Source organism: Ochotona princeps, chromosome 10 (assembly GCF_030435755.1).
Source record: "Ochotona princeps isolate mOchPri1 chromosome 10, mOchPri1.hap1, whole genome shotgun sequence".
NCBI classification, from domain to species: domain Eukaryota; kingdom Metazoa; phylum Chordata; class Mammalia; order Lagomorpha; family Ochotonidae; genus Ochotona; species Ochotona princeps.
In genome coordinates, this window is record NC_080841.1 from 45,313,530 (window position 1) to 45,329,315 (window position 15,786).

The 15,786-nt window shown below is 37.4% G+C and overlaps 1 protein-coding gene across 1 annotated transcript in view; it reads left to right on the plus strand.

Moving 5' to 3' along the window:
- The window catches only part of RYR2 (ryanodine receptor 2), a 663,784-nt gene that overhangs the window by 200,243 nt on the left and 447,755 nt on the right, over positions 1–15,786 (plus strand). Inside the window, exon 2 of the mRNA XM_058669392.1 lies at positions 4,464–4,583. Within this exon, the coding sequence (XP_058525375.1) occupies positions 4,464–4,583 (120 nt within the window). The remainder of the gene's footprint in view (positions 1–4,463; positions 4,584–15,786) is intronic.

The window sequence follows — 15,786 nt, forward strand, 5'->3', positions numbered from 1 at the left end:
AAAATCTTTTCCCTGATAGAACTTGTGTGAGAGAGGCTCATATCATTAAAAAAATGCTGTGGCTCTACTCTTTTACCAGCTTGTGGATATTCCACAGTATTACGCTGTAGACTTTGATTTGCTTTCTTGTCACCTCCAACAGTAATCTCCCAAGTTGTCACTTACATTCTTGTGAGGTTTTCTGTTATTGCTCCTTTATTGTTGAAACCAGCGTTTTGTCTTGGTCAGTTTATGACTCCAAGCTGGTTCTGAATGAACATCTTATGCTACCTTCTTTGCTAAGGGCTTTATCTGCATTAAAAATGAATTTTTCATTTGTCAAATTCTTTCTTTTGGTTAGGAATGTAAAATTACCTCATATTGAGTTTTTCTCTTGAACTGTAGTGTTCGAGGGGGACAATCCCATAAAATAGCAGTGCTAATTTAGCAATATTAAGTTACTATAAAACATGGTTGTTGTGTGTTTTTATTCATTCAACTGCCATTAACTGAGTGCCTCTTTTAATTTTTGACAGTTCTAAGAAATATCAGGCTCAGTTTAATAATCAAACTTTAATTATTACTCACATGTATATATAATGACAACTAAACAAACTAAAAAATGCCATGCTATAAGAACATAAAACAAGAAATAGAGGAAACCATTTGGGTCAGGTTAGATTTAGATTTAATTGAATGCAAATGTTAAAAGGGAAGGAGAAAGGGGTTTAATAAAATACAGAAGCCCTATAGGAGGTTTGTTGGGCATATATTAGTGCCAGACCATGCAGTGCAGATCATGTTGGCTTAAGAATCTTTTTGGATCATTGTTAGAACAGTAGGAAACCATTGATATGTTTTAAGTCAAGGAACATTGTAATCAATTTGATGGCGTAACCTCAAGATGGAGCACCATGGGAAAGAAATTTGTAGTATGGAAAAATATTCTGCATACTTTTAAAAAAAAAAGATTTATTTTTATGTATCTGAAAGGCAGAGTGTGAGAAAAAGAGATTACTCACTTCCTGGCTCATTTACCAAATGGCTACTACACCCAAGGCTAGACCAGGCCAAAGACAGGAGTTGGTCTCCTGTATGGGTGGGTGGTAGGCATCTGGGTAGTTTGACTATCCTCTACTGCTTTCCCAGGTACATTAACAGAGAGCTAGTTTGGAAGAGGATTCGCCAGGGAATGGAACTGGTGCTCCAGTGTGGGATACCAGTATTGTAGGGAGCAACTTAAACTATAGCCCCACCATTCTGGCCCCAACTTAAAGATATCTAAATAAAATTTGGGTTTCAAATATATCTAAATGAGAGATTATGGTAGCTTGCACTAAGCTAATAGGAATTTGATGCATTTGAGCGGAGAGCATCAACAGGGCTTGGTGATTATAAGCTGAAGACCACCCTTATTTAAGGTGTATCATTTACCTAATTGTGAGGTTTCTTCTAAGATTTCTTTTTCATGTAGCATATTTAATCCAAAATTTATATAATGAAAGATCAGTGATTTTGTTTCTGATCATCCTGTTACACAAAATGGGAAATAGTTTCCAGGAATAGCATGATATTAGCATCATGTTTTGCTCCCTCTCTATTATGGTTAATTACTTAAGGTTTAGAAAACTATAGGGGCTGGCTCAGTGGGATAAGTGGGCTAATCCTCCGCCTGCAAGCATCTGTGTCCCATTTGAACTGGGAAAACAGTGGGAAATTGCTGAAAGCCTTGGGCCCCTGCATCCATGGGGCAGCTGGAAAGAAGGTCCTGGCTCCCAGAACTGCGTCAGCTCAATTCTGGCCATGTGGGGAGTAAACCAGTGGTTGGAAGACCTCTGTCTCTGTGTCTCTCCTTTTCTCTCTGAAAAATCTGCCTTTCAACTAAAAAAACTTGTTTTTTCAAATAAAACTTATAAAAATTAAGTAACTACTTCGCCATGCAATGTTAAGGCATTCCATGAAGGGAAATTTGTGTGAGTTGATCTGATAAATTTTATAGGTTTATTTAATACTCATTGCTTTCCTTACATAATTGGAATATACTGCATATTGATTGGAATCTTCACATGAGCTCTAAGGATTGATTTGGCCATAGTTCACAGACTTCTTTTAACATTTGGCTATTGTTGACTGTCTCTGAACTCCTGGAGTATTCATGCATCCCAGAGACCCTGTCGTCTCCGAGACTCATTCTGGGTCCTAGCTCTGCAGAGAATGGCTCTTGTCCTTGACAGCTTTTTAGAAATGTAGGCTCAGCCTCTCCTAAGAAGTGTAGAAAGGAGTCTGCATTTTAGCATGATCAATGGGTGGTACTGGGATGTTTATTAATGGCTTGAGAAGTACTTTTATAGGTAGTAATCATTGAATTTCCAGAAGGTCTGTGCAATTAAGGACTTATATTCAGGTAAATTAAGCTTAATAATCAACTTCTGGAAATATGTCTGTTAAGTCTTTGTAATTTATAAGGTATTTTGTGTTCGTGCCTTGTTCATCTGAACATGTGTGAATAATCTTTTTTATAGGCATGAGGTGAATATTAGGTAAATTAGTACTGGGATAGGCATATACTACAAGGACTTCAAACAGTTTATTGGAGGTGGAATTAAAAGACAAGGTTATTTAGGTGCTTTCTTTTGGAAATTCATGTATAGATTTTCCATAATTTGTATTTTCCAAGAATTTTTTAATGCCCCACACATACTTTTGGTATAATGTATGCCTTTTCTTCTCTTCAGGCTTGCTCTTGTTTGTCCCAAAAGGTTTTGGTTTGTTTTCTGTATCTACCAAACCTTTTTGTCTTCTCTTGCTCTTGTTCCCAAAGTGTCTTTACTCTACACAGTGAGCCCTGAGTTACATGTAAATACTCTGCAGTTGTATATAAGAAACTTGAGTATACACGAATTTGGTTATCTGAGAGGAGGGAGTTCTTAGAACTACTGTGTTGTGGATAATGAGGAATGAATGTATATAAATTGTTTAATGGTATTTACATAGCCATCAGCATCCAAGAAGCCTATTTAATGACTTTTTTTAAATGAACAATTAAATGTTCATGGGAAATTATCAAGCACCTGGAGGGGCAATTGGGAAGTGGTTGTTAAAAATCAGACGTGACTCCTGCATAGTGTGGTAATCCAGCCATGAAATATTTCTACTTTTACATAGGAAGGAAAGGCAAATACATAGTGTTCTAAACATGTTAAATTTAAAGTGGTATTGTGTTTGCCAATTAATACAGCTTGAGTTAGCCAGATACTGCTTGTGTCCTGCTTTTGAAGATCAGTCACATCCAGTTACCTTTATTTCCCATTCCTCCTGCTTGCAGGACCTCTAGGATGCACCTGTTTGTACTTTTTAAAGCTGCGTCTTTTTGAAAGAGTTGTTGAATATATTCATTATTTTACCACTCTGTTTTACAATTTTCTGATGCTTTGAGACTGAAATATCTAAATATAAGTGGTTAGACTTTCGATGCATTTGAAACTTATTAAATTGAGATGCTGTATTTAAAAATGGTAACTATTATTGCTTTTAAAAATACTGATTCTACTTTTCTTTTGTATAGTACTTCCTGTAACCTTTAATTAATTGATCAGATTCCAATGCTTGATTTCATTGAACAAGCAAATGGCCTCTATAGGCATTTTAAAAATTATTTTTAAATAAATAAGTAACTTACTAAATACATAAATATTTTATTTGTAAGTAAGAGAAGGAGAAGGGTGAGAGTTTCCGTCCACTGGTTCACTCTCTAGGTGGCTGCGATGGCTAGTTTGGGGATGTGCTGAAGCCAAAAGCCAGGAGCTTCATCTGAATCTTCCAGATGGATGGCAGGAACTCGAATGTTTGCGCTATGTTCTGCTGCTTTCCTGGGACCAATAGTGGGAATTGGAAGTAGAGCAGTGAGGAAATGAACTGATACTCCTACAGGGTACCAGCGTCGCAGATGACAGCTTTGCTTGCTATCTACGATGCTGGTCCCTGTAATTAGCCAAAATGTGGTTGAATTAAAAATGATTCTGTCAGCTAATTTTAATACAGAGGTTTTGCTTTTGACCTATTTTCCTGTGTTTTGGAATCATAAGTGTGCCTGCTATCAGAATTTGTTCCACTCTTGATGCTATTTGATGTCTTTGGAATGTATTACACACTTTCTTGGTTATCTGATGATTAAAGTGGAATGTGAGAGTGCCAGCATCAGAAGCTTGTGTTTGACTGTTATTCATGCTGGTGTGCCTGGTGATCAGTAATAACTTTTAGAAACTGTTCATTGCCTTGAGTGGCCATAGCCCTTCCTGTGTCTCCCACAGGATTGTTTTTTCTTTTGCAAATGAAATGTGCTACAGAATTAATTATTTTTAGATTTCATTTTCTTTGTAGTACTGGTCCTCCTTTTGGTTCAGACTTTTAAAGTGTGGCTAAAGTCATGTTTTTCTAAATGTGATTTGACAGCAAATCTCACTTTCTTTTTCTCCCTCTTTTAGGATGATGAAGTCGTTCTGCAGTGCACTGCAACCATCCACAAAGAACAGCAGAAGTTATGCTTGGCAGCAGAAGGGTTTGGCAACAGACTTTGTTTCTTGGAGTCCACTTCCAATTCCAAGGTGGGATACTCAATATTTACTCATTATTTATTAATGCTCTGTTATTTTCTGTGGAACATATCATATAGAAACTTAATAGGGGTAGGAAAAATATTTTCACTCTTACATTAAGAAAAATTGTGATCGAGCCTTTTGGCATTCAGAGATATAGAATACCACTGTTGCAAAAATAGATAAAGCTCTTGTCCAGTGATGTTTGTAGTCTAGTGGAAAAGGAAACAAGTCAATAAGTAGGTTAATTTCTGAACTTGTAAGAAAAGCAGAGCAAACAGTTACGAGGGACAGAATTATCTTCCCTCAATACCATTTGAAAAAAGATATTTCTGAGGCAGTGATATTTCAGCAGATGCAATCAAGTGAGGGAATGTTCAGTGCTAAGTTCTTGAACATTCCGCAAAGAGGATTCAGGTGATACAAGGAGTTGAGTTAGGAATGCTTACACAGTATTTAAAAAGAGCAAGCAAGAAGGCCTCTAAAACTGCCATAACATGAATGAAGTGACTGGAAATGGGAGGTAAGTTGTTAAAGTGACCAGTAACTGTTGTTCTCTTGGTTCTGTAACAGCTGATTTACAATATTAAAAATTGATACCCCTGATTCTATCATAGGTGCTTCATGTAAAAGCCAAGCACTGAAATAAGATTTGGGCATCCATATAAATTGTTTAATTCCCACTAGGGATAATTGACTACTTAGTGACTTGAGGATCTGGTGAAATTGACATTTTATCCATTTTTGTTTTTATGCTCTCATATTTTTCTAATTAATCTGAAAATTTGCATATGAAAAGCCAAGCTTGTTTAAGCATCAGATTAGGAATAAAATTAAAGTTCAGTAGACCAATGTAAGTTGTTTTTCAGTTCTTACAATATGGTCTTTTTCTTTTTGCAACCCACATTGCTAGGGGATCCCTCATGACGTCAGTTTGACCTCTACCTCCTCTGACTTTGTTCATTCTGTCTTGCGTATGCTTCCTGTATTGTTGTGCCTGGTGATATCCTACATGGCTCAGTCAGTCTTCTTATTTTTTTCTAAATGCCCTAGGTTCTCCTTGCTGTGGTTGTTAAGTACTTTGTTTATCTGGGCTTCTGTTATGTGGCTGGATGGGATTAATTCTGGAATAAATATCTGCACTTCCTTCTCATGCTAAATGCATGTGCATATATGTCTCCAGGTACAAATGCCAACCTCTGAATGCCCTGAGGTGTAGAGGTGTCTCATTTATTTTATTTTTCAGTCTCAAAGCACAATATCTTAAACTACTAAAATTTAATGGATTGTTTTAAAAGAAAAAAATAGTCTTAGGCTAATCACATTTGAAAAGATGGATTTTTCAGTTTCCTGTAGTAATAAAGAGTTAATGCTCATGCTCTCCAGTTCTTCTTTAAAATGATAACTTCAGGTGTAGCTGGCATGATATGGGCATATCTGGATTTGACTTTCATTTGTAGAAAATAGGGTATGGTTTTTTTATTCTCAAATCGGTGTCTTCTGTGTTTATCATAAAGATAGGGAGAACAGAACCATTGCTGGCCACAAGTAGTCACACACTTTAAATTTTATATGTGCTTCTGGAAGTGATCCCAGAAGATCTTAAGCTGCAAAACCTTTTAATGAAAAGTGGGATTTGTTTTTTGAAAGGCTGTGTTTCTTATTCCTAAGAAATCTATTCAGGTGATCTCTGTGTCAAAGAGAATAGTTCATAATTTAAGCATAGATTTTGCCAGAAAATAAAAGCATTTGCATCTTGACAGCATGATTTAATCAGCGATTTCTGTTTCATAATTATCAATACTTACTGCATACTCTTAGGTGAATGGGTTTTAATTTTAGTCTCTATGTCTTACAACTGAGAAGTTGAGTTTTTGATTTTTAGGATTTTCAAGCAGATTTGCCTTGTTACAAAAATGTATTTAGGCACAAATGATATTATCAGAGAGGCGTATTCTTTTTAATTATTTGAGTTACCACAGGAAAACAGACAATATGATGATGGTGAAGCTCTAAAACCATAGAAACTGAAGTATCCAAAACAGCAAAACAGAACCAAAAATCCTAGGTGAAAGTTGATTCTACTAAGGGTAGTAAGTGTAGAGGAGAAAGTGGAATATATTGTCTTGTTTCTGAAAACTTGCAACAAGTCAGTAATCCCTGAAGGCATCATGGGCAAATGGGGAGAGATCAACCTCCCCCAGGAGGAAGTACAAGATGCAGGCGAGGATGGGATTTTACCAATGCAACTTTCCTTCTGTGCGCTTTTATAACTAATCAAATGAGGTCTCCATCCCAGACAGAGTCTTCTTTTTTTTTTATTAAAACACCTTTATTTGCTTTAAAAACATAAGACTTCTTGTTGATGATGTAGTCCAGATTGAGCAGGATCAGTAGGGGCAACTAATAGAGATGGAGCAGACAGAAGGAGAGGAAAAAGTGGAACCAGTAAATCTCCTGCAAAGAGAAGCCATACTTCCCAAGAATAGAAAAAATCCAGAGTTGACAAAGGTGTGCTTGCTTTTCTTAGAACCATAACTGCCTGTAGCATTATAATTTTAATATATAAATAATTATTTATAATCATACAATTTATTCATGTGATATAATGTTAGATGTGTATGCAAAAAAAGAGTGGGTAAGGAGCAGAATGACTTCTATAGGTAATAAAATACTACCAAATAAACAGACCCAACAAATTTTACTTTACATTTTTAAATGCACTGAGATTCAGAAAAATAGCAGACTTTTTACTTGAAAAATATATATTAGAAACTCAAATAATATGAGTGCAGAAGAGACTTCCAAAGAGAGCTGAAAGAGGATGAGAGGAAATGAAAAGTTAAAGTAATTTTAGAAATAGTGACTGAGTTAGAAGGAACCTAGAGCAAATCAACCCACAGGGCAATGTCTTCAGAGAAATAGAAGATGGAAGAATGAATTCATTGAAAAATCCAAAGAGGATTAAATAAGAGTTGAAAAATGCGTGGGAGATGTTGAATATTAGAGAAAAGAAGAAAGACAAAATACTTGTATTAGAAAGCCTCAGAAAGAAATTAAATAGAAAGCAACAGAAGGGCACATTTTCCTCTCTTCCTCCATCAGCTCTCTTCTCAAGTTTCTTCTGTACTTATTTTTGAGTTTATAATGTATACTATTCTTGTAGAGAATCTGTTATTTTTATGAAAATTTTAATTCATTTAAAAGCATTAAGTAAAGGTGTTGAGTCTGTTTATCTGGTAGATTTTACCATGTGACTCAGCTATCCCACTTCTGAAAATATATCTAGAGGAAGTGAAAGTGACAGGCAACCCAATATTCATAGCAGCATAATACACCATAGCAAAGACAAGGAAACAGCCCATTGGAAGAACAATGGGTAAAGAAACAGATACATATACTCCGTGGAATACTACTCTGCCATTGAAAAGGATTGTAGCATTTGCAACAAAATGGTCTGCACTAGAGACCTTTAAGCCCAGTGAGATAGGCTGATACAAAAAGGAAAAATATTATATGCTGTCTCTGGTTCAAGGCAAACTCAATGCAAAATATTAAGATAAATAAATATATAGCTAAACATGTTAATGCACATATTCTCACACATGAATTGTGAAATGGAGACTAGCGTACCAGGAAGTGAAGATACATTGCTTATGCATCGCTACCCCTGAATAAAAGCAGGACTATCAATAAAAAAGCTTAAATTGGGCCCAGTGTGGTAGCCTAGAGATTAAAGACCTCACCTTGTATACGCCAGAATCCCATATGGGTGCCAGTTCTAATCCTGGCAGCCCCATTTCCCATCCAGCTTCCTGCTTGTGGTCTGGGAAAGCAGTCAAGGACAGCCCAAAGCCTTGGGACCCTGCACCCATGTGGGAGACCTGGAAGAAGCTCCTGGCTTTGGATTGGCACAGCTCTGGCCATTGCAGTCACTTGGGGAGTGAATCAATGGATGGAAGATCTTATTCTCTGTTTCTCCCCCTCTCTGTAAATCTGGCTTTCCAATAAAAGTAAATCTTTAATAAAAAAACTTAAATATCCTGATAATAGGGTAATAGTCTATCTACCATGTCTATACCTAGAGTGCCGTGATACACTCAGTAGCAGAATGTTGGACTTAATGACTGTTACTGAAGTACTATCTATTGTAATAATAAGGGGGAAAACAGTAGTGGTGGTGGGAAGTGCTAGGGGGTAGAAAGGGGAATCTGTGCGTATGCAACCGAAACACACACACACACACACACACACACACACACTAAAACTATAGTTCAGTTATACTATCCGTAAACTCAATACTGGAAAGTCATCATGCATAGCTAGCCTCCTAGTACAATAAACTTCCTAATCACTTAGGAAGAAACTCTGATTGGGGTAGGAGTGACTAGACAAAACAGCACCTGCCAGTATGTGTGTGGGCTGGATAATAGGGCAGGTTGGGTTGCACTAGGCTTCAGTGCCCACTGACATGTGCAAGGGCTGAATGGGATGTGGGATAGCCTGAACAAATGTGAGGTACATACTGGCAAACATGGGAACCAGGGTAGAGGCAGGCCTGGTGGGGGTAATGGGGAGTCGTCCCAACTAGGCTGCAGCTCCTACTGGTTTACGTGAGGATTGAGTATGTACTGTTGGTTCATTTGAAGATAGGGCTGGAAACAGTACTGACCCAGCAATTGCAACCACTCTGACTGGGGTGACAGACTGTGCCGGACCCTGTACTGGCAAGCACACACAAAAATCAGGTTTGGGATTACCTCAAGTGATGTTTCTTTGAGATCCCTCCAGCTGAACTGCTGATCTCAGAACCCCAATCATGAAGAGACTATGTCAGCCAGTGGATTCTGAATAGATTTCATCATGCTTGGAGTGGCCAGATTGACAGCAATTCAGAACTGTTGAACTATCAAAACTGCTTGAGCAGGACCCTCAGAGCATGCCCCACGCCGGGGACCTGGGATGGGTGGGATGCTGGGTGGGGTTTTTCCCTTTATCTCTTCCCTTACCCTGGATACAGAAAAAAATATTAATGTGGAAACAATGGTCTCACCAACTATCCTGTAGCCCTTGACCCTTTGTGCCCTAATCAACTATGTAAAGATTGCCAAAATAAAAGAATTAAAAAAAATGTTGAGGGGAAAAATTCTTCAGATCTTGGCAAAGAGACTAAATCACTTTTAAGACAAAGTAAATAAAATTGTTGTAAGACATTACATGAACAATGCTTCCTGCAAGTAAGAGAGTGTGTGTGTGTGTGTGTGTGTGTGTGTGTAACCAAGCTCAGGGGAAGAAAATGGGAGTCACAGAATATGAATCCAGCCAAACTTACTTTTCAATGTAAAGATCCCTAAGAGTGTAGAAAAATGTAGAAAATGGAGAGCTGAGTTTTGTGAACATTTCCCTTGGGAATGTGCTGCAGACAGAGCACAGTAGATGCTGGGCAGGGCATGGTGAGCTTTCCGTGCAGATGCACTAGAGGAACTGAGACTCAGCACTGATTGCCATGGAGCTACTGGTGTGGAAGGTCTCTAGTCTCTGAAAAGGTGTCCTTAATGTGGCAGCAAATAAGTGGGAGAAGATGGTGAATGTATACAAACTATATTCAACTTTCTAATTGTCTTATAGATATTGTCTTTAAGTGGTTAATACAGCAAGCTGGGAAAGAAGGGGCAAGCAATACATTTAAATCATTTTCAATATAGATCTTCAAGACAGTTAATAAAGAATAAACAAAGGAGGAACTTAGGGGGCTAGCATTTTAGCTTGTGAAGTCAGCAACCCATATTGAGGACCATATCTCTGCTGTTCCTTGCCTGGGTGTTTCACTTCTGATCCAGTTCATTTGCTAATGGCCTGAGGAAGCTGTGAAAGATTGCTCAAATGCTTGGGAACCCTTATCACCCATGTGAGACATGAAGAAGAAATTCTTGGCTACTGGCTTCGAGGTGGTTCCACCCTGGCTATTGTAGCCACGTAGGGAGAGAAGCAGCAGATGGAAGATCCCCTCTCTCTCCCTCCCTCTCTCCCTGTGCTTCTGACTTTCAAATAAATCTTCTGCTTCTTTTTTTTAAGTACATAAGGATATAATTTACGTACGTGAGTATAAGAGTAACCCAGACTTCTTAAAGAAGACATCTATATCTGTCATATAAACACATACATATTTACCGATGAGGAATCTTCAAAAGTTCATGGAAAGTGTTTATTGTCATTTATGCCCTTGTCCAGCCTGTTTGAAATTCCCTTGTTATATGTCTGTCTTTCTGTTTGTTTTTCTTTCTTTCTGTCTTGATTTCAGATCTTGACTGCAGTTACTACAAATGCACATTCTGGCAAGTAACAGTGTTGGATTACTGCCACTCACTTTGGAGACCTAGGTTGTTTCCTGAGCTCCAAGCTCTTGTCTGCATTTGGGGAGTGAACCAGTGGAATGGACGCTGTCAGCTTTTTAAAGAATGAATGCATAAACTAAATGAATAAATGAACAAATAAATAAAATTTGTTCTTTTAAAAAATTAAAGGAATTGGCCAAACCACCGATTAATCTAATTAGCTCTAAAGACAGAAAACATAAATCATCAAATATTTTTGTGTAAATTTAAGTGGGATAATAATTATAAAATAGGAAATTTAGGCATAGTAGTTTTTTTACCTTACATATGCAGTAAACTTAAAAATCTTCACAATATATCATTTCTTAATAGATTTATGGGAAAGACACTTACAGAGAGAAGCAGAAACAGAGATATAGAGTGGCTGCAAAGGCTAGAGCTGAGCTGATTTCAATTGGCACCATATGGGATGCCAGCATTTAGTCAGAAGATTGGCCAGTTGAGTCATTGTACCGGCCCATAAATCCTTTTCTTGAAAAAGCAAACTTAGTATCTAAAAAGTCCAAACAGGCAATTAACTTGAGATAAATGAAGTAGTGAAGATATCACAATAATACATGTACTATGGTCAGTAGCTTGCTTATAAGTTTACTTATTTGAAAGTCAAAAGTTCAGAGAGGGAAAAGAGAGGAAGGAAACTAGAGAGATACAGATCTTTCATCTGCTGTTTCACTTCCCAGAGGCCATAGTGGTCAGCGCAGGCCAGCCTGAAGCCAGGATCCAGGAGCTTCATTTGGGTTCCTCAAATGGGTAACAAGGGCCGAAACAGGACATCTTCTGCTTTTCCCAGGCCACTAGTAGGGAGCTGATTTGGAAGTATAGCAGCTGAAACACAAACTGGCACTCATATAGGATGCTATGCCAAAGTGTTGATCTAAGATAATTACTTCTTAACTGTGTTATTTAAATTATTCAGAAGCATGACGAAGCAAATTTTTTAAATGAATTTTTAAATTAACTAACATGAGCCACACTATTTAGGAAACACTTGTACAGTAGAAAATTTAGTTTGTTACTAAAATCTAAAGTAAAATATTTTTTGAAAGAAACCAAAGTCTCATTAAAGCTTCATTGAAACCAGTGAGGTTTATTCCAAAAATCCAAAAGCAGTCCAGTGCCATGTATCTATTAATGTAATTCTTCATATTTGCAGAAAAAATATAAAAAATTCTCTGGATATTTCAATGCATAAGTAAAAGACACTTTAAAATGTAAATTAGAAATTGATGTCTCCTGAACATCATTTTATAACCACTTGTATTTGTGTGCATGTGCGTATTCATACACACACACACACACACACACACACACTCTCTCTCTCTCTCTCTCTCTCTCTCTCTCTCTCTCTCTCTCTCTGTGAAAATCAGTCCTAATTGAAAGGGAATAATAGCAGGTACACTGTCCTGGCCATTCCACTGCTGATTCAGCTCCTAGCTTATGGCCTGCAAAGTAGCAGAGGATGGTTTCACTCCTTGGCTCCTGGTTCAGATCAGCTCAGTGCCAGCTGGTGCCCATTTGGGGACTAAACCCGTGGATGGAAAATCTTTCTGTTCCTGCCTCTCCGTAATTCTGCCTTTCAAATAAAGTAAGTTTTTTTTAAAAAGGTTTTTTTTTCTGTCCAACACTTTACTTCGATGATTCTGTTGCTAATACTTGTCTGTGTTCACAGTATATATAATACGACATTGCTGATTTTCATCCATCTCCAGGAAGTTGAGTCTTGAATGTAGAACAATATGAAAACCTCTTTCCTTTTCTTCCAGTTTCTGTGTCATTATTTTAATTGAAAGTATTTCTTCCAATAGTGGAAAATGATAGAGTAATATTTTTTCGGTGACTTCTCATTTCAGAATATTATCTGCCACCATGAATAATGCATTAGGATATTAATGATGCATAATAGTTGTGATATTCCAGATGAATTGCTCTTATTCAAGTGAGAAATTTTGAATAATAAACCTGTCAGTATAAGATAAATGCTAGATGCTGTAAGTACAATTCACTTAATACAAAGTTTATGAAATATCTTAAACAATAGATACTCTCCCTTAACACCTTCCCTTAAAATTAATTGCAGTAACGAAGTATAATGATATGAAAACAAGTGCGGTGATGTTGTTTTGCTGATGTTTATTCCCTGAATTTACAGACTTTGCAAAACTTTGTGCAGAAGGGAAGCAAGGAAAGACCAAGGTAGTTGGGAAAGACTAGAAATGATTAGAAACCATGTTTATTTGTCAAAATCTGTGTTCTAGCAAGATACAAAGAGAAGAAAAGAGAGAAATATATGGAAAGGCATAAATGCTTGCACCTGCACACATTCACAAACACAGATTGAAAGAGAGAGCGCTCCTATCCACTGATTCACTACCTAATTGTTTCCAGTGTCTGGTGGCTGGGTGGAACCAGGGGTTGTAGGGAGCAATGTGGTCCCCAGTGTGAGGGGGAGGATTTCTTAGTATTTGGGCTGTCACCTCTGCCTCATGAGCTCTGCACTGGTGGGATGCTGGAATAAGGAGCCAGAGCCAGGAATCAAAACCCAGCACTCCAAGGTGGGACCCAGGCATCTTAACTCATAGGTTGTGACCTTCCTGTGCCAGTGTTTTAAACGTAAACAGAAGTAGATAGTAGGCATGGCAGAGATACCACAGTGAATAGCGAATGTGTAGTGTGTATAGAACAGATAAGTGTATTCTTGTGAGAAAGCATGTTTCTGTTTGTCAGGTTATTTTAAAATACAGTTTTAATTTTCATGCAGTTAATTCTTCTTAGCATTAAAATATTCAATATTGTTGCTACCCTGTTGGGAAAGGGTGGTGATACAAATGGACAAATGTGATATAATTACTGCTCTGAACATAGGGAGCAAGTTATGGAATATTTGATTAATACAAAATGAATACATTGCTTTATGAGCTAAAGATTCATTTTAGTAGTGTTTAAAAGATCTTAGAGAGTCTTTGTTGTGGCCAAAGATAAACTCCTTATTTCCATTATGTTTCTTTTGAGAAAATTAAATGAAAAAATTCCAGAAAGCAGTTAAGTCTGAGGCTTAAAATCTGATCTGTAATCTGAAGGAGAACTCTCTGAGTTACGGGGCTAATGGAAACATTTGGACAGAATCCTACCTGGAGTTTTCCTCTTGAACATACAGGTTCACCTCAAATACTGTTAGAAGATTGGCAGACACTTTGTCCACTTATCCTGACTATCTCAGGGAAGGAATGTGCGCTAACCACGGAGGGGAATTGGCATCTTTAGTCTATGATATATCCCGTTAGATGTTTTGGTTGTGAGTAAACAGGAAGTTAGTGATGATGTTTTCTGTCTGGAAAACCCTCTCACGCTCTTCACCTAAAGGAAGCCTAGTAGTAGTAGTTTAGGAAGTTGTCCTTTTCCCACCCCTTCCTTTCTTTTCTTGGATTTGTAGCTCTTCCCTCACTTCTTCCCACCCTTTCCTTCCTTTTCTTGGATTTGTAACACACTATCCTCTTTGAAAATATAACTCACTCTCTTTCCCTCCCACTTCCTCTCTCTTGCTCCCTCTTGCTTTCCCTTCTTCCTTTTTCTGTCTTGCTTTTTGTCTCTTTTGTCCTTCCTTTCCCTACCATTTTTCAATGTAAATGAATTCCTTCTTCTCATATGCTACTTGCTCTAAGTTATATTTCCTTTGTGTTTTATTTTTGTTTTTCTCTAATTGTAACCACTGATGGACAGAGGCAGCCGCTCATTAATCTGGTAGGTGAGGTACAGAACACATTTTTCTACGAAAGTAGATGCTCAATAAATGCTTGTTTAACTGTTTTTCCTTTTTTGGCTAATGGCTTAATACTGATATTTCTAGTTTTGTGGTTTACCAGTTCCTTTGGCTTTTTTTCTTTAAAGATTTTTCTTCTTTTTATTGGAAAGTCAGATATGCAAAGAGGAGGAGAAAGAGAGAGGAAAATCTTCCATTTGTTGATTTATTCCCCAGGTGGCCGCAATGGCCAGAGCTGCACCAATCTGAAGCTAGGAGCCAGGAGCCTCTTCTGGTTCTCCCACATGGTGCAGGGTCCCAAGAGTTTGTGCTATCCTTGACTGCTTTCCCAGGCCACATGCAGGGAGCTGGATGGGAAGCGAGGCTGCCGGGATTAGAACCGGTGCCCATATGGGATCCCAGCATGTGCAGGGTGAGGACTTCGGCTTCTAGGCTGCTGCACTTTGGCCGTTTAATATCCTGATGTGCTTATATGAAGACTGCATGGACTTTGTTATTATACTTGAAGAAATTAATTTAATGTTGTAAATTATGTTAGTGTAAATATTCATTTTGTAACTATAGTGCTGATTAATGATATATAGATGATTATGGATTCATCTCGTTCATTAGCAAGAATGTTTACCTTCCTAATTTATCTGAAAGTAAAGCTGCGATGATATGCTTATTCCTGATTCAGAAGTTCTAATGCTTGGCAGCAATTATTAAAATGTTTAAGTAATTGTTGACAAAGCTGATGCAAAATAAAATGTTAATTTTTTTGCTATCATAAATTCCTAGTACCGTGACATAAAAATATTTTACGTGCACACATTGTTTTCAATTAAATGATCAATAAATATAAATTAAATCTCAATGCAAAATGGTAGAGTCACTTAGGAGACATTTTGATTATTTCTTCTAGAATCAAACATATACTTATACTACCACATAACATTCTACTCTTATTTAGTAATCTAGCAGCTGTTTACCAGTTTTTTTCCCCAATATTTATGTACCTGTGAGAGTACTTCAAAACATTAATGGAAAGTAGAATTAAAAGATAAGCCTATTTTGGTGT